Below are 23,741 nucleotides of genomic sequence, written 5' to 3'. Positions count from 1 at the left end.
TTGGGCTCAAGCAATTCTCTTGTCTCAGCCTCCCGAGTAGCCAAGACTGTACAGGCACCACCACAACGCCCAGCAATTTTTAGAGATGAGGTCTCGCTCTGGTTCAGGCCGGTCTTGAACTCCTAAACTCAAGCAATCAGCCTGCTTTGGCTTCCCAGAGTGCTAGGATTATAGGCATAAGCCACTGCGCCCAGCCTATAAAATATAAAATCTTTCCAAAATTAAAATCCACCTGCCATTAAGTTCTTTAAAGTACTTAATTTCAAATGTAGCTATTAGTGTCCATTCAACTCATTTTTTAGAATTCTTAAGTTTTCTCCATACTAATGATTTCTATAGCCTTTTTAACTCTCCTGTAAATATCTGTAATTCTGAATATATGTACCAATCTATTTAAAAATTTTTATTAATAATCTAAGCATGATAACTCCTGCCTGTAATTCCACATCTTTGATAGATCAAGGAAAATTACTTGAGGCCAAGAAGACTAGTTTGTGCAATACCACAAGACCCAACTCCACAAAAAGTAAAATGAAACTGGCCAGCTGTGATGGCTCAGGCCTATGATGGCTCAGCTACCTGGCAGGCTGAACAGGAGGATCACGTGAACCCAGGAGTTTAAAGGTGCAGTGAGCCATGATTGACTGTGCCACTGCACTCTAGCCTGGGTGACAGTGGAAGACCCTGTCTCTTAAAAAAAAATGTACAAAAATTTACATAAAGGTGAAGAAGACATAATGAACTACCTTACAGCCATCATCCAGCTTCAACTATCAAAATAATTTTAAGAACAGTAGTATGTTGCTAATATATTTCAAATAATGAGTATTTAATTCCAAAAAATGTGAACTTATATTTCCATTTTACCAAATATTTAGAAGTTGGTAAAAAACAAAGGTATACATGGATCTAATATAAATTGCATTCTGTTGCTTTACTACCATAGAAGACATCACTTGAGATGTCTGATAAAGCAAAACCTCAGCCATGTCTATTCCTCGTTTTTAGAAAAGTGTATTTAAGATAAGCAATTATTGGCTCAAAGCCTGTGGCTCAAGTGGCTAAGGTGCCAGCCACATACACCTAAGGTGGCAGGTTTGAATCCAGCCCAGACCTGCCAAACAACAATGACGGCTGCAACCAAAAAACAGCCGGGCGTTGTGGGGGGCGCCTGTGGTCCCAGCTACTTGGGAGGCTGAAGCAGGAGACTCGCTTGAGCCCAGGAGTTGGAGGTTGCTATGAGCTGTGAAGCCACAGCACTCTACCCAGGGGGATAGCTTCAGGCTCTGTCTCACATGAAAAAAAAAAAAAAAAGATCAGCAGTTATTTAAAAAAGTGAAACCCCTTCGCCTATAAAATCTTAGGTAACATAAAACCCAACATATTCAATACGGACTTTAAAAATATTGAGTCTAGGCTCGGTGCCCATAGCACAGTGGTTACGGTGCCAGCCACATACACTGAGGCCGGTGGGTTCAAACCTGGCTCAGGCCAACTAAACAGTAACAACAACTGCAACTAAACACAGCCGGGCTTTGTGGAAGGGGCCTGTAGTCCCAGCTACTTGGGAGGCTTTAGCAAGAGAATCGCTTACACCCAAGAGTTTGAGGTTGCTGTGAGCTGTGACGCCAGGGCTCTCTACCAAAGGCAACATAGTGAGACCTGTATCAAGAAAAAAAAAAAATTGAGTCTTGCTGAAATAAAGACCAAGGACACATGTTAGAAACGAAAGATCTTAAATTACTAGATCTGATTACTAGGTTTGATAACAAGTACTAATCACCACATAGTCAATCTAAGAGTATAAACTCTAAAATAAAGATTACTGGGAGGAGGTCGGCACATGGTGGCTCACGCCTGTAATCCCAGCACTCTGGGAGGTAGAGGCAAGAAACTGCTTGAGGCCATGAGTTCAAGATCAACTTAAAAAAGAGGGAGACCTACAAAAAACCCAGAAATATTAGCTAGGCGTAGAGACACATATCTGTGGTCCCAATTGGTCCAGAGGATAAGGCAGGAGGATCACCTGAGCTCAAGAGTTTAAGGTTGCATTAAGCTAAGATGATGACACTGTAACTCTAGCTGGGGATGACAGAGCCACACTCTTGTCTTGAAAAAAAAAAAAAAAAAAAAGATTCCTGGGGTTATAATCCTGGGCTCTATACTTTCTAATTTTCTTTTTTTTTTTTTTTTTTTTTTTAGGATACATTAAAATTTGGTTTAATATTTCTTTGTGGCAAAAAAAAAAAAAATCACATTTGTAGTCAACAAACAACACACATCTTTGGGCTATTGTTGTTTGTTTTTAACTACCATCCGATGAAGTCATAGGGAAGAGGCTCCAGTAGCTCAGAGAGGCATCTTGCCATTGAATGTGACAGAACACTGACTTTTGAATTCATGGGAAATAGGTTCCAGCACCTTGTGTCACTGTTACATGGGGTCTAATTGGTCATCCTGTGTGCTATGCTGTACACTTATCATGTCACGAGCTCATGGAGAGTAAATAGGTTCTTGTACCTAAAAGCATGGGTCCACGGTACTCCTGAGTGCTATGTTATACGCTTTATGCCATGAATTCATAGGGAATGGGTTCCAGGAGCTCAGGCTCCTTTCCATTGGTTCTCACAAAGTGGGCTTCTCTGGGTGGAGCAGGCTTGCGCTTCAGTTGAACCCAGGTACCTTTCTCTTTGGCTTCCTTCTTTTTCTGATCATTTTCCTTCACGCGTTTCAGGAAGCTATCTCGGCTCTTAGAGTGCTTAATATGCTCAATACGAACATTAATCCTCTTGGCAAGAATCTTGCCCTTAACTTGTTTGTTTACAACAATGCCAACAGCATGCTGGGTAACATTGTAGACTCTTCCAGTTTTGCCATGGTAACATTTGTGTGGCATGCCTTTTTGAACAGTACCCATTCCCTTGATGTCTACAATATCACCTTTCTTGTAGATTCGCATATATGTGGCCAAAGGAACAACTCCATGTTTTCTAAAAGGCCTAGAGAACATGTATCAGGTGCCTCTCCTTTTTCCCTTTGTGTTCGTCATTTTGGTGAATTACTGAAAGATGGCGTCTCCGGCCGAAAGGCACTTTCTAATTTTCTAACTGTACATAATTGTACAACTTTTGGCAAAATAGCTTCTCTGTTCCTAAGTTTCTTCATTGGTAAAACAGAACAATACTGATTCCTATCATGAAGATCAAATAAGATAGTATGTTGAAAGTATCAGCTGAGTCCTGAGCATATAACAAATACTTAAGAAATGTTAGGTATTATGTTTTTAAATTTAGTTATTAGGTCATTCTTCCCAAATCATCACCTAATCTCAATTATAGAGAGCTTAAAAACGGGCACCAGACTTACCCACGTGCAGCTAGTAACAAAAATGAATTAAGACATTCAGTTCTAACTTTAAATTATCACTTCTAAGTAAGTTTTTTCTAGACAGCAAATGACTTTTTAAATTGAGTATTTTTTTTTCTCTTTTTTTTTTTAGAGACAGAGTCTTACTTTATTGCCCTCGGTGGAGAGCTGTGGCGTCACAGCTCACAACAACCTCCAGCTCCTGGGCTTAGGCTATTCTCTTGCCTCAGCCTCCCGAGCAGCTGGGACTACAGGCGCCCGCCACAAATAATTGAGTATTTTTTATTTATTCACAAATCATTTACATAAAGCATCGTGGAAAGAATTCTCTGCACATGAAAGAAGTGGTTCGTCCATTCAAACAAGTCAAACACAAAAGAAAGATTTTAAAGAACCAAGTTTTAACCCTTACTTCTTCCTTGGAATGCATCATGGTACAGCACAAAGAAGATATAAATCCTAGCTCCACCACTAAGAATTATGTGGCCATGTTATTAAAATATCTCTACGCCTCTCTGGGGCAGTGCCTCTGCCTCAAAGGAGTAGAGTGCTGGCCCCATATGCTGGAGGTGGCAGGTTCAAACTGAGCCCTGGCCAAAAAAAAAAGAAAAAAAAATCTCTACGCCTTGCTTTTCTCATATGATGGCAACCTGATACACCAAACGCCCAAGGATCATGTGACGCTTAAATATAAACACAATGGAAAATGAGTATTTAATGAAGAAAATATAAAGGAATGCATTTTTAAATTTAACTAGACCATTCTTCCCTATTCATACTGTCCATTCTCTCATTTTATACATTCTACAACAACTAATTATTTCACAATTGACTGAATTAATTTTTCTTTAGGTCTAAAGACAAAATTCAATTTTTACCTGGAAACGGATGCCTGGAAACCAAATCTTCTGGAAGTCCAAGTTCTCTGCCTAAAATTCTCACTTCATCTTTATGAAAATCTTTCAGAGGTTCTATTACTTTTCCCTACACAAAAAAAGGCTCATCAAGACAAAGGACATGGACAACAAAGGGCACCAAATTATTATTTTCCTATTGTCATTTTTCTTACTACATAAATTTAAAAATTTATCTTTAAAAATACATCTTTTAAAGTACTTCCTACTGTGTGCTTAAAAAGAATTAGATGACTATTTTAGTAGTATTCTTATGTCTCCACATTTTAAACATAACCCTTCTAAATATAGGCTGAGCACAGCGGCTCACACCTGCAATCCCAGCACTTGGGAGGCAGAGGTGTGTGGATTGCCGGAGCTCACAGGTTCGAGACTAGCCTGAGCCATAGCGAGACTCTGCCTCTAAAAATAGCCGGGTGTTGCAGCAGTCTCCTGTAGTCCCAGCTACTTGGGAGGCTGAGGCAAGAGAATTGCTTAAGCCCAGGAATTTGAGGTTGCTGTGAGCTATGATACCACGGCATTCTACCAAGGGTGACATAGTAAGTCAACCCATTATCTTTGATCCAGTTCTCACCAGGAAACATAAGGCAATTGGAAAATATGATATTATTGCTTCAAAATTATAACTCTCTAAATCAGTGGTTCTCAACCTGTGGGTCGCAACCCCTTTGGGGGTCAAATGACCCTTTCACAGGGGTCACCTAAGACCATCCTGCACATCAGATATTTACATTACAATTCATAACAGGAGCAAAATTACAGTTACGAAGTAGCAACGAAAATAATTTTACGGTTGGGGGTCATCACAACATGAGGAACTGTATTAAAGAGTCAAGGCATTAAGAAGGTTGAGAACCACTGCTCTAAACGATATCAAGAAAGTGAAAAGACAACAAATAAAAGAGGAGAAAATATTCACAAATGATATTGATAAAAGATTTGTAACAATATATGAAGAACACTTACAACTCAATAACAAAAAGATAAATAAGCAGGCTCGGCTCTAGCTCAAGCGGCTAAGGCAGCAGGCACATACACCAGAGCTGGCGGGTTCAAATCCAGCCTGGGCCTGCCAAACAACGACGACTACAACCCAAAAAATAAATAAATAAATAAAAGCCAGGCATTGTGGTAGGTGTCTGTCTGTACTCCCAGCTACTTGGGAGGATGAGGCAAAAGAATCACTTAAGCCCAGGAATCAGAGGTTGCTGTGAGCTGTGATGCCACAGTACTCTACCTAAGGCAACAGCTTGAGGCTTTGTCTCAAAAAAAAAAATAAAGATAAACAAGCCAATTAAAAATGACCAAAGCACACAAATAGACATTTCTCTAAGATACACAAATGGCCAATAAGCACACAAAAAGATGCTCAACACCACTAGCTATTAGCGAAATGCAAAGCAAAACCACAAAGAGATACACTATTTCACATCCACTAGGCTAACTAAAATCAAAAGACACAGATAATTCAACACCCAACAACAACAACAACAACAAAAACCAGAAGGGTGGAGGGAGTAAAGGGGAGTTGTTTAATGAGCATACAGCTTCAGTTTTGCAATATGAAAATGTTCTCTCAATCTGTTTCACAACAATATTAATATAACTAACATTACTGAACTGTATGCTTAAAAATGGTTAAGATGGTAAATTTTATGTATTTTTTAGCACAATTAAAACAAGTCTTGGCAAAAACGTGAAAAAACTGAAACTCTCACACAGTGCTGGTGGGAATGTAAAACAGTATATAGTTATTTTGGCAACACTCTGGCAGTTCATCAAAATGTTAAAAAGAAAGTTACTGTAAGACCTAGCAATTCTACTCCTAGATATATACCAGAAGAAATAAAAACACATCCAAGAAAACTTGTAGCCGATATTCATAGCATTACTTACAATAATCAAGAAGTAGAAACCCAAATGTCTACCAACCAATCAATAGATAACTAAAATGTGGTATATCATTTGGCAATAATAAAGTATGAAGTTCTGATAAATGCTACACTGTGGAAAAACCTTGAAAAGCATGATCATAGGTAAAAGAAGCCAGTCATAAAAACACCACTTATTATATGATGCTATTTATATGCAATCTCCAGAATAAGTAAATCAATAGAGACAAAAAATAAATTAGTGGTTAGTGGCTGCCTTGAGCTGGCAAGGAGGAGTGAGTTGGAGGGGAGAACGGAGAGGACAGCAGGCAGAATGAGGACTGACTGCTATGGGGTATGAGGTTCCTTTAGGGCAGCAGTTCTTAACCTGTGGGTTGCAAACCCTTTGTAACAAGGAAAATACGTCGTAGTATTAGGAAGGTTGAGAACCACTGCTTTAGGGACTAAAGAAGTGTTTGAAAATTAGATTGTGGTGATAAATATAAACCCGTGAATACTGGCAGGGAAAAGGATAGGAAGAAGGGAGAATCTCTGTGTATTTACTCTACAAAAAAGTTCTACTAAGATTTTACCTCTTCTCTCAACTTTCTGATAAGCTCTGTGTCATTGTGATGGGTTTTGATGAGGTCAGCTTTGCCACTTGCAACAAGGGATGCGCTTTCAATTAGATCAGGCCGTAAAGTCCCTTGGGCAAGGAAAACCTCTGCTGATTTCAGGTTCATTTCTCCAATTACTTCATTGGCAACCTATAATAAATGAAAGTAAAAGAGCTCTATAAAGATCAAAGTATAAAATTTTGCTGTCTTCAAAAAATTTCAACTAAATTTCTCAGAGTCCTTTTGCATTGCTGACAAACCAAATAAACTCCTTTAAGAACATGCACTTTTTAACATGATTCAAAAACACACACAAATATTCCCTTCAAGAACATGAAATCTAGCCTTTGAGATACTCAATGAATTACGGTCCAAAAATCAACTGAAGACATTTACTTTCAAATAGTTAAAACAATAGTGTTTCATGCTTAGTAGAATAACAATATATATGAGAACTCTATGCCCCACACACAAAAATCTGAAGTAGGACGTGTGAGGTGGCTTGCTCCTGTTAATCCTAGCACTCTGGGAGGCTGAGGCCAGCAGATTGCTTGAGCTCGTGAGTTCAAGACCAGCCTGAGCCAAAGCAAAACCCTTCTCTCTACTAAAAATAGAAAAACTGAGGCAAGAGGATCACTTGAGCCCAAGAGTTGGAGGTTCCTATAAGCTACGATGCCACGGCACACTACCCAGGACAACAACTTGAAACTCTGTCTCACAAAAAAAGAAAAAAGAAAGAAAGAAAAGAAAAAATCTAAAGTACAACTTTTGTTTATTTGAAATAATGACAAAGAAAAATACTAAGATTCACATCAAAAATAATATACGTTAAAGATATTTAAAACAGGTACCTTAACAAAAGTATCTCCAATGATTTTTCTTTTCTCTTCAGGACTTGTAGTCATATTTAATGTTTTGCTAATTCTTTTTCGTGGGGTCCTATCTTCATCTGATATTGGTAGAGTTGTTGTTCCATTGTAGAAAGAATGAGCAGCATTTATTACTAGGGGGAAGGGAAGAAATATTTCAAACCAATAGATTTTATTTAAATCATAAGTCAAACTACAGAAAGGAAAACTAGGTAGATCCTTTGATCGCTGCTAAATTTGCCTACATATTCAAAAGCTATCAATAAACCGCGAGTAACAGAGTTCAGGCACGCATACTCATTAAATATTGTCCCTATGAGAATCCTGTGGCATTTAATGATCTACGACCATGAGAATCACACATTATGCTGGCTGTTTTCCCTCTGTTCAGTGCTCCATCAGAGCAAGAAGCACAGTCCCAAGGGAGCCAACAGCAAAGAATCAAGGTCCTCAGACTGCACGCTGACTAGGTCTCCTGTAAAACTGGTCTTTATGAACATTCGCTTAGTGATTCTGAGCTGTCCTTTAGAGTCAGAAACTAAAAACTAAGATCTTTATTTGGTAATACAGTTTAACTAGTAGTGAGCTTTGCCATAAGATGACAAGACAATTGGCTATTTCACAGGGGGACCAGCAGTGAATCTGTAGGTCTTTCCTTAACCAGGTCAATTACCCCAGAAGAGGATACCCTCCAATCTCCCACCATCCTTCTGGTAGCTGAACAGAAGAAATGGTGGAAAGAAGGAGTCTTCAGTCTACAAATTTTTACTTAATCCTGTTCTTAATGTAGAATCTTACTTCTACCCTCAACTATAGGCTGGTTTGGTATATCCAAATCCAGAGCTTCTTTTGTTTAGCCCCTCTACAGAATTTACCCACAGTCTTCAGATGGGGAAGGACAGTAGCAGTTTGCTCCTGTGTTAAGGAAAAGGACCTATTTTTCAGATTTTTCAACCAATCCTGGTTTTAGGCTCACCCAGGGACACATGCCCCCCAAAGAAACCCAGTGTCTCCAATTCCTAACCCTCCCCAGAAGCCTACAGCATAAACCAGCTAACTTTTTGTTGGCTTCCTTCCCACCCCCATCCAAGGTTGTGAATTCCTCTATTTTACCAGGGACAGATCCTGATTTTTGCAGATCTGAAACTCTTACTATTTGAAGTCCCTCCTTCAAGAAACAGGATAACAAGATATTTTTAAAATTATAAATTATGTTGGGATCACTAACAAGAACTTAACTATACATGGAAAAGATTGCAAATCACTTATATACCACTAAACCCAAACTAAATGTATGCCCAGCTCAACTTTTTCTTAGCCATTCCAATTATCACCAAACAAGAGCAAGTCAGAGTGGAAAGAGAAAAATACAGTTAACTATAAATTATTAAAATATCTCACTTGACAAATACACAAAAATAGATGATCATGTGAAGATATCACTAGGGTCCCTCCTGGGACTCTAGAGGAGACCTGGCTAGTGAGGGGCCCTGGACATTATCAAAGAAATTTCATCAGCTTATCAAAGAAAACCTACCTTATCCATCTGCTTTCCACCTTCCAAAATTTTACTGAAATCATGTGCCTACTATCACCTCCTTTACTCCTTATCCTATGGCATTACACTTGCTTTATGCCTTTGCTATTATTTTAGTGAAATTTCAAAAGAAGAAAATACGTGTCTTCATCTTATATTTAATCTTCTGCATCAATTTCAATTAATTCAATACTGTCTACAGTATGTATAACTCCACTTGAACTACTGATTACACCTTACTGTTAAAAAGTATAAAAGATATCTACACAAGTAAATATCACTAAGGGCTAAGAAGATTATTAGACATATGGTCTTTAAAAAAATAGTGACTATACCCTCTTCACTCACCTACTCTCATATAACCCTGTTTACAAAAACAATCAGTGCCTACTGAAAGGAAGGCTTGGGTAATTTCAAGCATAAATATTATGAAATAGAATGGGAAAACACTTTTTTTTTTTTTGAGACAGGTTCTCACTTAGTTGCCCTTGGTAGAGTGCCATGGCATCATAGTTCACAGCAACCTCAAACTCTTGGGCTTAAACGCTTCTCTTGCCTCAGCCTCTGGAGTACCTGGGACTATAGGAGCCTGCCACAATGCCCAGCTATTTTTAGAGGTGGAGTCTCACTCTTGCTTAGGCTGATCTCAACCTATGAGTGCACGCAATCCACCCACCTCAGCCTCCCAGAGTGTGGATTACTGGCATGAGCCACTGTGCCTGGCTCCTGGGAAAACAGTTTTAAAAGACAATGACTAGAAGAGAATGATAGCTGGAAAAGGGTAATCCCATCTAAGTTTAACATTAGTAGTAATCAAGCTTTAAAATGTATACTGGGACCCCTCTTAAATTAGTAGTAGTAATTATAATGTCCAAATTATTTAAACCTTTAACCTTAAGCCTGTTGGGAAATTTGTCATTGTGCTCATTTAAATCATAAAGTTAGATTTGATTAAATAAGTCTTGGCATGTAAGTTAACTTTTCTGGGATTCATCAATACCTTTGACCTGAATTCCGAGTTTTTTGAGGGCCTCTTCAACAGACTGGCTTTCTCGTTTTCTCATAAAGCCATTATCAATGTGTACTGCAATGACTTGGTCTTGGTTCAAAGCACGATTTAGCAAAGCTGTACAAACGGTTGAGTCTACTCCACCACTCAGTAAAACCTACAGAGTAAAATGAAAAAAATCAAAGTGAGCAGAATAAGCAAAAAGAAAATGAATACTAACAGCTTAAGTCATCCCCTATAAACACTGCATTAGAAATATGCATGGTAACTCTGAAACATTCTCACTCCATCAACATGTAAGGGCTGTGTCCAGGAATTCAGACCCTAGATTTCAATATTAATGATGTAAATTTGCAGACTTCCAGATGACAAAGTGCTTACCAAAACTTTTGATGTGCCCACTGTCTCTTTGATCTCTCGAATGCACTCAAGTTCTCTGTTCTGCACAGTGAAGGTCCCAGTGCACCCAGCGATATCATAAAGGAAGTTCTTCAGTATCACTTTCCCATTTTCTGTAAGGCCAACTTCAGGGTGAAACTGTGCTCCATATAATTTTTTAGATTCATTTGCTATGCCTTTATAGAGAAAATAATCACAAATTAAAAAGCTTTCAAGTTGAAAAGACTAAACCAACACCCACAATCAATTCTTCAGTTTCTTCCTCTGTAAATGTTAAAACATGGCTTGTTCTATTGGCTACAGAAAACGAAAACATAAACAAAAGGCACATTCCCATAATCTTTCTTTATTAAGATCTTTCATGATACAGTAGTTAATGAGTACTCTAACTCTTTCACTCAAGTGATTTCAATTGTCTACTCCACCTGGGACTATAGGAGCCTGCCACAATGTGCAACAATAACTCAACTTCAGTTCTCAACATGGCTTTCAAATACAATGTCCAGCTACCAATCTCCTACATTAAAACAAACTCATTCATAAGGACATTTGCACTAGATGGCTTATCTCAGCTCGATTTACAATTACTAAGATGTGGAAAAACCCAAGTGCCTATCAACTTATGAATGGATTAATAAACTATAGTAGGGAGGGGGTTGTGGGGTCATGGTACATGACACACCTCTTGGGGAGAGGGACAGAATTATAAGAGCAAATTTACCTAACAAATGCAATCAGTGTAACCAAATTCTTTGTACCCTCAATGAATCCCAAACAATAAAAAATAAATAAAATAAAAAGGCTCAGCCCCCACAGCACAGTGGTTATGCTCCAGCCACATACATGGAGGGAGACAGGTTTGAACCCGGCCCGGGCCTGCTAAACAACTGCAATAACAACAACAAAATAACCTGGCATTGTGGCGGGCGCCTGTAGTCCCAGCTACTTAGGAGGCTGAGATAAGAGAATTCCTTAAGCCCAAGAGTTTGAAGTTGCTGTGAGCTGTGGCGCCACAGCACTCTAGAGAGGGCTACAGCTTGAGACTGCCTCTAAAAATAAATAAATAAAATGAAAAACAAACTGTGGTATATGTACACCATGGAATACTATTCAGCCATAAAAAAGATGCAGCCTTCATCTTTTGCATTAACCTGGATGGAGGTGAAACACATTCTAGAAGTGAAGTGTAAGGAGAATGAAAAACCAAGTAACCAATGTACTCAATACTAATACCAATAGAAGAACTAATACATGCCCACATAAGAGAAAAATTTAATTCAAGTTGGAGAGAGGGAGGCTGGAGGGAGATCAGTGTGCACCCACCTAATGAGCACAATGTAAGGGTGTACAGCACACCTCCTCAGTGCAGGACACAACATAACTACAACAGAGACCTTACCTAACACGCTCACACATTCTACCTAATCGTTTGTACCCTCCTATTAACCTAAAATAAAAACAATCTCATTCTCAGAATATTGTGTTTTTTTCTTTTACATTATTAACTGCAAATACAACTTCACCTACTTGACTAATGTGTTTTTGACAAATATCATTGTCATAAGTTGTTAAGGTAGATGTTTTAATGTGTATTACTCCTGTTTTATGGCTCTGAGATATCAAGAAACTTGTCTTGGCTTATTAAGTAACTAAATCCAGCCTGGAAGGCTCCCAAACTCTTACTTATTCTACCATACCAAGGTACATCACACTTTCTTTATTTGACCTTCAAGATGCCACTCTTTTGGTTCACTTCTTATTTCACTGTCTACTCTGGTATCTTCTCTGCTTGTTTTTCATTAGCTTACCCATCTCTGCACATGGAAATCACTCAGTACTCAGCCTTTAAATCTCATTTCTACACAGGGAGTGATCTCATACCTCTCACAAACTTAAAACTCCACCTATATGCTGGTAAACTCTCAAACTCCTACCTCCAGCCCAGTTTTCTCCTCTGTTCAGGTTCATATATACAACAGCCTATTCAATACCTTTATTTTGATGTTGAATAAAGCATCTTGAATTTAATGTGGAAACCCCAAACCCTGAGGTGTGTCCCATCAGGTAAACAGAAACTTCATCCTTCTGGCTCCTCAGGCCAAAAAACTTGGAAGTTAAAACATCATCCTACTTTTTCTTCCCTACTTGGCCTCCAATCTAATACCAAATCATTTGTCTTTCTCTTCAAAACATAAAAATCCAATCATTACAATTTCCACCTCTACTCCCCTGCTGCTCCTTGATAATACTGCCTTTCTCTTGAGAATTGTTACTGTACAACAGATTCCTCGGTAGCCTTCCTGCTTCTACCTTTGGCCCCATTTTCTCCTATAATCGAATCTTGAAATTAGATCATGTCTCTCTCTTTTGTTCAAAGCCCCACTTCACTATGAGTAAAGTCACAGTTTTATAATGGTTCAAAGGTCTTTACCTTCATCTTCTACCATTCTCACCATGCTTATTCTGCTCCAACCATGTGGTCTCCTTGCTGTTCCTCAAATATGAGTTCTCATCCCAAGACATCATACTCCTTCCCCAAATATCCAGAGAGGTCAGCACTTACTTTCTTCAGGTCCAATATCATCTTACAGAAATACCTTCCCTGAATATCCTATAAAATAGTAACTAATGGCATCTATTCCTTAACACCCTCCACATATAGTAACTAATGGCATCTATTCCTTAACACCCTCCACATATAGTAACTAATGGCATCTATTCCTTAACACCCTCTCCCCTCCACATCTTTTGTCATATAAACACTACCTGACGTCTGACACTCTGTATACTACCTTTCCCAATGTTAAAAAGAGATTTTAGCTATTCTGTTCATTGCTGTACATCTGACATCTAAAATTGTCCCTGACAAATAATATTCAAATATTTATTGAATGAAGAAAGTACATAAAGCCCATCTACTACTGTTAATCTTTAATATGAAGTAAAAACCTTTCAGTATAAAAACCATTCCTGATAATTCCTATGCCAATGTATTAATCTGTCAAGCAATGGATTACTCAGTTCAGCTGATCCACAATAAATCTATTTTTCAACTTATTTAGGTATGGCATCTCAGACACAAACAACTTCTTTCTTTTTTTTTTTTTTTTGGAGACAGAGTTTCACTTTTTTGCCCTGGGTATAGTGCCATGACATCATAGCTCCCAGCAACCTCAAACTCCTGGGCTCAAGCCATCCTCTTGTGTCAGCTTCCCAAGTAGCTGGGAAAACAGGTGCCTGTCACAATGCCTGGCTAGTTTTTCTGGTTTTAGCAGATACGGGGTCTCACTCTTGCTCAGGCTGATCTTAAACTCCTGAGCTCAAGCAATCTACCTACCTCTGCCTCCCAGAGTGCTAGGATTATAGACATGAGCCACAGCACCTGGGCCCACAAAGAACTTTATTGATTAAACACACCATTTTTCTTTTACTGATTTCCAAGACTATTAGTGATTATTTATATTACCGTTATTTAGGTAATCATATCAAACCCAAACTGCCAGAAAATCAATTCCTCTTCTGCAAAGAAGTACAGAACAAAAATGGTTTATAGAATGAGTCAGCAAACTTCTAAAAAGGGCTAGCTGTAAATATTTTAGGATTTATAGAATATATGGCCCCTTTGTTTTATAAGAACCCTTTAATAATGTAAAAACCATTCTTAACTCCTGGGCATAAATAGGCAATCGGCTGGATTTGACTTGACCCCCAGGTCAGTTTGCCAACCCTAGTTTAGAGAAATGTCCTATCTGCCCAGTCTAACGTCTGGTAGACATTCGATACACATGGCTATGTATACCTAAGAGGCATAAAAACAGTTAACTCTGAATATAGCATGGTAGGAAGATAGACTGTTCTCAAGTTTTCTTGTGAAATTATAGTATAAAAGTATAGTGTTTGTTTGAACAACTTATATAACATTTTGTGAACATTTAAAAAAGTATTTCAAAGCACAACAGTGAATAACTTAAGGATAATCCTTATTGAATTCCCTTAGTTGATCTTGCCACATCTATTAATATTATTTTAAAAAAAAAAAAAAGAAAAAGAAGAGTATTTCCTACAGATTCATGCTTACTCTTCAGATAAATTTTAAAAATGAAATCTCCAAATTTTTTAGAATTTTACCTGCTACAATGTTCCCAGAACGTGCCACAACTTTGAATCCATCAGCTACTTTGTCTATACTATCTCCATGTGTAAGCAAAACAATTTCTTCCTTCTGAAGGCCCCTAAGCATACAAAAAATAAAACATAAATATCTTAATATCATGATTAATTGGGTTTTTGCTAGAAATACAAGCTTGCCATATGTGATCAGAAAATAAAAGAAAGAATGTGACAGGGCAACACTATTAAAATTTAAATATTCTGTTCAATATAAATAAAGCCATTAAAAAATATTAAACCTCAAATAAGGCAATCCATAAAAATTAAATAACTGAATATAAATAAACTGAAACAGACACATAAAGTTGGTAATATAACCACACAAAGAATAATTTCGAAAGACTACAAAATAATCATTAACATTTTCTCTATCAGGATTTATCTTAAGAACAGAGACATTTCAAAGACCCTAACACTAACTCAGTAGCCTTCGGTCAATAGTCCTGTTGGCAGGAATAGTGCTAGAACTGACAGTGTTATTCTGCAGCTATGTAAATAGATACACATGTACTATAAGCTAAAACAATTAGTAATTAGCATTATTAGAAGTTAAGATTTTCAGCTTAAGGTTAAGTAGACACAAAAATCAAAGGAATTAAGTAAAGACTCTATAATCTTTCCCTTTAACTGGAAATAACAGTATACACTAATTATATTGTTTACTCACTCTAACAGAATAGGGCCAGGTGCAGTGACACATACCTGTAATCCCAGCTACTTGGGAAGCTAAGGCAAGAAGATCAATTGAGCCCGGGAGTTCAGAGTTTTGAGACTAGTGTGGGAAATACAGCAAGACCCCTTTTTTGCTTTTTCTCTTTAAAAAATAACAAAAAGGGGGTGGCACCTGTGGCTCAAAGGAGTAGGGTGCTGACCCCATATACCAGAGGTGGTGGGTTCAAACCCAGGCCCAGCCAAAAAAAAAAAAAATTGCACCAAAAAAATAATAAAAGGGAAGGGGGTACTACCTGTCTACTGAAAAGTCCTTAAAAAAAGGACAATCTAGTAGCAACGCGGACTTCCAGTGCCAAAAAATTAATAACGGTAAGAAAGGGGGAGAAGGAGCTATTTGGGTATCAAAGGAGAGTTAAGTAACATTAATCAGATGTAGTAAGTGGGCTTTCTCTGGACTCTTATGGAAACAAACCACCATAAAAAGACATGTTTACATTCAGGGAAAATTTGGAAAAAAATTCAATATTAAATAATATTAAGAAAAAAAATTTAACTTAAAATAAACCAAGCAGACAAACTATATTAATTTAATGCCCAAAGGGCATTTTGGGGCTTTGTTGCCATTGATATTGTTGTTTAGGAATAGCACAGGTTGTGACAGGAGTTCCAGAATTTTAGAAACAGACAAAATACATGTTAAATCTTAACCATAGGTTTATATTTAAAGGCTCTTTAAAGTATATTACACATAAGATTCTTGGGCTGCGCACAGTGGTTCACGCCTATAATCCTAACACTCTGGGAGGTCCTCTGGGAGGACTGCTGGGCTCAGGAGTTCAAGACCAGCCTGCACAAGAGCAAGACTCCCGTCTCTAAAAACAGCCAAGTGTTGTGGCAGGAACTTGAGAGACTGAAAAGCAACAGAATCACTTGAACCCAAGAGTTTGAGATTGCTGTGAGCTATGATTTCACAGCACTCTACCCAGGGCAACAGAGACTCTGTCTCAAAGATTCCTAAAGCAGTTCTCAAGACTAGTCACCTGAAATTGAGATAAGGACAAATGTAATCACCTACAAGTCTCCATTATACAGTGGAACAAGCACTATATTTGACATGCATTTTGGCTATGAGTAGCTTCAGTTTATAAAAGTACTAGGAAGCAACCACAGCTTTTTAAAATTAATCTTCTTTTGAAAAATAAGAATCTTTAGAACGGCGCCTGTGCCTTAAAAGAGTAGGGTGCTGGCCCCATATATCAGAGGTGGTGGTATCAAACCCAGCTCCAGCCAAAAAAAAAAAAAAAGAGAGAGAGACAGAAAGAAAGAAATTTAAGAAAAAAAAAAAAAAAAGAAAGAAAAAAATTTAAGAAAAATAAGAATCTTTGAAAGCAAATCATCTATCTTTGCCCTTCCTCAATCAATACTAATGAAAAGCCAGCCCACCGTCAGTTTTGAGTAAAACCTAGGATTGTAGGTTTTACTTATTTTCAGATGAAAATAAGTTCATGACTTGAATTTTAAAATTTCTGATCTGGGCTCAGCGCCTGTGGCTCAAGTGGCTAGGACGCCAGCCACATACACCTAAGGTGGCAGGTTCGAATCTAGCCCAGGCCTGCCAAACAACAATGATGGCTGCAACCAAAAAAAGTGGCCGGGTGTTGTGGGGGATGCCTGTGGTCCCAGCTACTTGGGAGGCGGAGGCAGGAGACTTGCTTGAGCCCAGGAGTTGGAGGTTGCTATGAGCTGTGATGCCACGGCATTCTACCTAGGGGGACAGCTTGAGGCTCTGTCTCAAAAAAAAAAGAATTATATTAGGGGCTTGGCACCCGTAGCACAGTGGTTATGGCACCAGCCACATACAGCAAGGCTGCCAGGTTCAAACCCGGCCTAGGCCAGCTAAACAATGACAACTGCAACAACAAAAAAAAATAGCCGGGCATTGTGGCGGGCACCTGTAGTCCCAGCTACTTGGGAGGCTGAGGCAAGAGAATCAGAGGATCACTTGAGCCCAAGAGTTTGAGGTTGTTATGAGCTGTGACTCCAGAGCACTCAACCCAGGGCGACAGCTTGAGACTGTGTCCCCCAAAAAACCCAATTATATTAGGTATAAGTCAATGAAGCCTTTAAAAATGCAAGCTAACAAATCTACAATTAAAAATAACTAGCACAGTTAAAAATGACGACAAAAAGTATCCTCACTAACTGATAGCACCTTGCATTTTATAGATTTATAGATTTGATAAAGTTAGGGGTAAATGTAGCTTTAAAACAATAAAATTTAGGTCAAAATGAACCTAGTGAATAAACTCTACCAGCAATCTACCAAATGGGCTTTACACAAGCACAGAAAACTTCACTGAAAGAAAAGCAAGGAACAAAAACATAAATTTTCTGGTATTAGAGAAAACCTAATGAAAACTCAGATTTTTACTTACTTAGAAAAGCAGAAGATCAATGATTCTAGGGAGGTAGTGAGGAGCTTGTTCAATTTTTAAATATACTGGAGCTTAGCATCTTTATCACTGAGCAGTAAGAACTAATAATACATTTATTATATTAAAAAGATTGTACACGAAGTTACCAGTCTTGCCTCAACATGGAGAAAGTGAAATATTTAGTAATGAATCCAGCAAAGGATTCATTGTGCCTGTTACACACCTAGCAAAGAAGCGGTAGGCAAAGAGGCATGCACAAGCATCCAGCAGACGCAGGACAGTTTAATACATTCTCTATTTGCCATATCCGGCACATTCATGTACAGACTCACACTCCAAAGAGTGGAAAGGGAGAAGGACAAACGTTAGCATCACAATACACAATTCCAAATGGGGTTCCGAGACTTGCTCAAGTGCTTTTCTCAGGTTTCCTTAGTGCCTTCCTTACTGTCTATTAGGATGGCCACTGTCCTCTGCTCTCCTGACACACAACTAAAAGGCATATATGTGGCCACCACTGTGCCTTTAATTTATGAATTGCAGAACCTCCAATTATGAAAAATAACAGTCCTGGGCTCAGCGCCTACAGCTCAGTGAGCAGGGCACTGGCCACATACACTGAGGCTGGAAGGTTCAAGGCCGGACCCAGCCTACTAAACAACAATGACAACTATAACCAAAAAATTGCCAGGTGTTGTGGCCGGTGCCTGTAGTCCTAGCTACTTGGGAGGCTGTGGCAAGAGAATCACTTAAGCCCAGAGTTTGAGGTTGCTGTGAGCTGTGATGCCACAGCAGTCTACCCAGGGTGACACAGGGCGACATAGTGAGACTCTGTCTCAAAAACAAAAAAACAAAAAACAGTACCAACTTTAAAATAGGATATGCTACCTGAATAATGAACATGTATTATCCACAGTAATGTTGAAAACTCCATCTTCTCTAACACTTTTTTTGTGCACAGTCCCTCCAAACACCTTATTCATCATCTGTTCAAAGAGAAAACAAATTGATGTTAAATCAAAAGAAAAATATTCAGTCATTTTGTTATGGATTTAATAATTTGTATTCCTTGTTTTCAAATACCTTTTTTGTTTGTACCCACAAAATAATGAGTTTGATAAATATGGTTACCTTGGTATTACACATAATTATACAGTTATTAAGAGGAATGGTTATAACAATAGTGGATTAATTTTTGTTAAATACTGGCAGATTTTCCACTTAGAAAAATGGAGATTTTTTTTTTTTAATATTTACATCTGAGTTTAATTTAAAAGCACTTTGAGCTCACAACAGCTAAAGCAGACAAGAAGAACGGTGGTACCCAAACAGGAACTTAAACAGGTATAAATTCCTCCCAGTTATTTAATCTCTCGCTCCAAAGGAACAGTCTGAACAGGTAGAGAAGGCTGTGCTTCACCACCATAAGGTTAAGTTCAGGAAAAGTGGTCCAGTACCTCTGAATAGAAATGGGAATGAAAAAAAAGTATAAAGGAGGTTTCAAAAGCTCTACCAATATGCTATTTTTTATGTTGGGAGGGTGGGACAGTTTATGGTAATAGATTAAAGGAATCTATTACCATAATAGACTTTTTTCTTCTAAAGCAAAGAATTATCAAGAAGCAATGAGACTGACAGAAGAGTCCAGTCAATGGGAAAAGAGAACAAAGACACTGAAATTAATAAAATTTCAGAATGCCATGAGGGGAACAGGTACACACTTTGGTGCCAAAATTACCCCAACATCGTCACAAAGAAGTGACAGTCCTTTATAACAATATATTGGCTAGATGGCATCAACTGCACAAATACTTTATGGAAGGAAAACGCTACCTAAAGAAACAAGATTAGCCTAGTCCGTAACCTACTATGAAAGTTCAGATGATAATAAAAAGTAATTTTTTTTATCCATCAGCAGGCCTGGCTTTGTCCATCATAAGATGTCCTATAAAGTGACAGAAAAATATGTCCTATTAATGACAGAAAAAAATAATTATAATTAGATAGGGAATTGACATAATAGGGAAACATTAAGTCACTACCATTTAAATTAAGGGAGCATTTTCCACATGTATTTCACTGTCAATGAGCCCTAAAAATATATCTTTTGAGACTCTTCCTCATAGAATGACTCTCAATAGACTAACAACCATTTAATCTAATTATAAGTTATGCTATATGATTAACACTGACTATTCTGGTAAGACAGATCAATCAAATACATTAAATCCTGGACATAAAATGAAGCCAATGCCTAATCAACTCAATTAAGATGCTGGCTTTTAAGAATACTATATGGAAAAATGACTTTTTTCCAAGTCAAATTCATAATCACCATTTAGGCTTTTCAAAGAATGTTAAAAAGCAAAAAAGAATCTTTTACTATAAAATATTTGTTGCCGGGAGGCGCCTGTGGCTCAGTGGGTAGGGAGCCAGCCCCATATACCGTAGGTGATAAGTTTGAATCTGGTCCTGGCCAAACTGGAACAACAACAAAAAAATTTGTTACCTATTGGAAGAAAATACACATGGTTGTAGATTTTGTACTTCACACATTTTTAGAGACCAGTATTTCCTCTAAATGCAACTGGAAAACCGTAGCAATTAGAAGAAACCAAATCTGGTACAGCTGTTTTATTAGCCAGCTTCTTTCTAACTCTCTGTACTTGTATCAAGAAGGAATAATAAAAACATTCAGTATTCTACTGTGAAGACTGCTTTATATTTCCTTCCTTCATTGAAAACTCAAGAGCCAGCTAGAATACATTGACCTCTTTGTTCACTTTCTCCTTTATAAACAACTTCCCTTTATGTAATATTCATATTAAAGCATAACAGGGTGGTGCCTATGGCTCAGTGGGTAGGGCACCGGCCCCATATACCGAGGGTTGGGGGTTCGAACCCAACCCCAGCCAAACTGCAACAAAAAAATAGCCAGGCGTTCTAGCAGGTGCCTGTGGTCCCAGCTACTCGGGAGGCTGAGGCAAGAGAATCGCTTAGGCCCAGGAGTTGGGAGGTTGCTGTGAGCTGTGTGACGCCACAGCACTCTACTGAGGGTAGTAAAGTGAGACTCTGTCTCTACCAGAAAAAAAAAAAAAGAGCAGTGCCCATAGCTCAGTCGGTGGGGTGTTGGTCATAAACACTGAGGGTGGAGCGTTCAAACAAAACCCGGGCCAGCTAAAACACCAATGACAACTCAAACAAAAAATTAGCTGGGTGTTGTGGTGGGCGCCTGTAGTTCCAGCTACTTGGGAGGAGCAAGAGATTCGTTTAAGCCCAGGAGTTGGAAGTTGCTGTGATCTGTGATGCCACAGGACTCTACCCAGGCTGACAGCTTTAGGCCATCTCAAAAAAAAAAAAAAAAAAAAAAAGTTAGCCAGACGTTGTGGTGGGCGCCTATAATCCCAGCTTATTGGTAGGTTGAAGCAGAAGGATCACTTCAACCCAGGAGTCTGAGGTTGCTATGAACTAGGCTGATGCCACGACACTCTAGCTTAGGCAACAGAGTGAGACTTTGTGTTAAAAAAAAAAAAAGAAAAGAAAAGAAAATGTTACATACTGTATGATTATAATTATATGACATTCTGGAAAAGACAAAACGACAGAGACAATAAAAAGATCAGAAGTTACCAGAAGTTGGGAGGTGAGGTAAAAGATGAATTGGAAGAGTACAGAGGGTTTTTAGGGCAGTGAAAACAATGATACTATCTATACTGATGGACACATGTCATCATACATTTACCTCAACCCATACAACAGACAACAGCAGGAGTGAAGTCTAATGTAAACTATGGACTTTGGGTGATAATGACCAATGTAGCTTCATCTACCGTAACAAATGTACCTCTCTGGTGTAGAACGTTGATGATGGGAGGGACTACACATGTGACACATAAGATATCTTTGTATCTCCCTTTAGATTTTGCTGTGAACCTAAAACTGCTCTAAAAAAGTTAAAAACTATAGAAAAAACTATAAAGTAAGCAAAAATAGTATCTAAAAGCCAAAATAGACTTTTTTGAGGCAGAGTCTCACTATGTCAACCTTGGTAGAGTGCCATGGCATCACAGCTCACAGCAACCTCAAACTCTTGGGCTTAGCAATTCTCTTGCCTCTGCCTCCCAAGTAACTGGGACTACAGGGGCCCGCCACAACACCTGGCTATTTTTTTTTTGTTGCAGTTGTTTAGCTGGCCTGGGTCAGGTTCAAACCCACCACCCTTGGTGCATGTGGCTGGCACCGTAACCACTGTGCTACAGGCGCTGAGCCCAAAATAGACTTCTAAACATCAGAAGAGTATCTTTACTCAAGCCCTCAGTAAGTCCCTATTTATTCTTGCTTTTGATACAACACCAACATACATATGTTAATTGATGTTACAATGGAGATATGAACAGACACCATCTTAATCAAATAATCCAAGTTAACATCACTGGTCATGACAAATCTAAATCGTGTGCTTCCTTGTAAGATACTCTGAGAGCAGCACAGTATAACCTGAATCTAATAATGAAACATCAAAAAGCCTTGGCGCCTGTAGCTCAGCTGCGAGGGCGCCAGTCACATACACCAGAGTTGGCAGGTTTGAACCCAGCCTGGGCCCGCCAAACAACAACTACAACCAAAATGAAACAGCCAGGCATTGTGCCGGGCACCTGTAGTCCCAGCTACTTGGGAGGCTGAGCAAGAGAATCACCCACTGTGGCAGGCACCTGTAATCCCAGCTACTTGGGAGGCTGAGCAAGAGAATCACCCGTTGTGGCGGGCACCTGTAGTCCCAGCTACTTGGGAGGCAAGAGAATCGCCCATTGTGGCGGGCACCTATAATCCCAGCTACTTGGGAGGCAAGAGAATCGCCCATTGTGGCGGGCACCTATAATCCCAGCTACTTGGGAGGCTGAGCAAAAGAATCACCCATTGTGGCAGGCACCTGTAATCCCAGCTACTTGAAAGGCTGAGGCAAGAGAATTAAGCCCAAAAAAAAGTTGAAGGTTGCTGTGAGCTGGGACACCAGGGCACTCTACCAAAGCAGACATAGTGAGACTCTGTCTGGGAAAAAAAAAAAAAAATCAAAGAAATCAAAATTATGGCATATTCTACAAAATAACTAGCACATTTTTAAAAATTATCAAGGTCATAAAAGAAAAAGGAAAACAAAACCCTGAAGAAACGTTCTGGACTGAAGGAATCTTAAAGAAACATGACAACTAAATATAAGGCACAGTCCTGGATCGGATCTGTGACCTATAAGGCACATCAGTGAAATGAACTGAAATGTGAATGGAGTTTTTAGATTGGATGTTAACATTGAATCAGTATTAGCTTTCTGATTTGGATAGCTCTACTGTGGGTATGGAGAAGAGGATTTTAGTACTTAACAAATGTAAGTAAGAGGGCATCACATCTATAACTTACTCTCAAATCATTTAAAATGTTAACAACTGGAGAATTACATAAAGTATACTGGAGCTCTAATACTATTTCTGCAACTTTTTTTTGAGTCAGAGCTTCAAGTTGTTGCCCTGGGTAGAGTGCCGTGGTGTCACAGCTCACAGCAAACTCCAACTCTTGGGCTTAAGCTATTCTCTTGCCTCATACTCCCAAATAGCTAGGACTACAGGCACCCACCACAATGCCCAGCTGTTTTTTGGTTGTAGCTGTCGTTGTTTGGCAGGCCCAGGATGGATTTGAACCTGCCAGCTCTAGTGTATGTGGCTGGTGCCTTAGTCGCTTGAGCTTCAAGTGCCAAGCCTATTTCTGCAACTTTTATATAAATTCGCATACTTTTTTAAAGATAGGGCTCGGCACCTATAGCTCAACGGGCTGAGGCGCCAGCCACGTACTCTTAAGGTGGCGGGTTCGAATCCCCAGCCTGGACCCGC

General features: G+C 38.8%; 2 protein-coding genes across 2 annotated transcripts in view; both read right to left on the bottom strand.

The window, feature by feature from the left end:
• Positions 1-18,849, bottom strand: part of GMPS (guanine monophosphate synthase) — a 31,311-nt gene extending 12,462 nt beyond the window's left edge. Inside the window, exons 1-7 of the mRNA XM_023515654.1 lie at positions 18,748-18,849; positions 14,711-14,814; positions 10,565-10,758; positions 10,175-10,340; positions 7,620-7,771; positions 6,745-6,918; positions 4,245-4,350 (exon numbers count right to left, since the gene is read on the bottom strand). Coding sequence (XP_023371422.1) covers positions 4,245-4,350; positions 6,745-6,918; positions 7,620-7,771; positions 10,175-10,340; positions 10,565-10,758; positions 14,711-14,814; positions 18,748-18,845 — 994 coding nt within the window. The 5' untranslated portion in view covers positions 18,846-18,849. The remainder of the gene's footprint in view (positions 1-4,244; positions 4,351-6,744; positions 6,919-7,619; positions 7,772-10,174; positions 10,341-10,564; positions 10,759-14,710; positions 14,815-18,747) is intronic.
• Positions 2,247-3,052, bottom strand: LOC100944419 (60S ribosomal protein L21-like). Its single transcript, XM_012807827.2, is given in 1 exon segment — positions 2,247-3,052. A coding segment is annotated over 1 exon segment (483 nt). The 5' UTR covers positions 3,050-3,052; the 3' UTR covers positions 2,247-2,566.
• Positions 18,850-23,741: the final 4,892 nt, after the last annotated feature.

This window comes from Otolemur garnettii, unplaced genomic scaffold (genome assembly GCF_000181295.1).
Source record: "Otolemur garnettii isolate 467f Iridium unplaced genomic scaffold, OtoGar3 scaffold00076, whole genome shotgun sequence".
Classification (NCBI taxonomy): Eukaryota; Metazoa; Chordata; class Mammalia; order Primates; family Galagidae; genus Otolemur; species Otolemur garnettii.
Note: the sequence above shows the minus strand (reverse complement) of the source record. Positions and strands in the feature narration are given on the sequence as shown.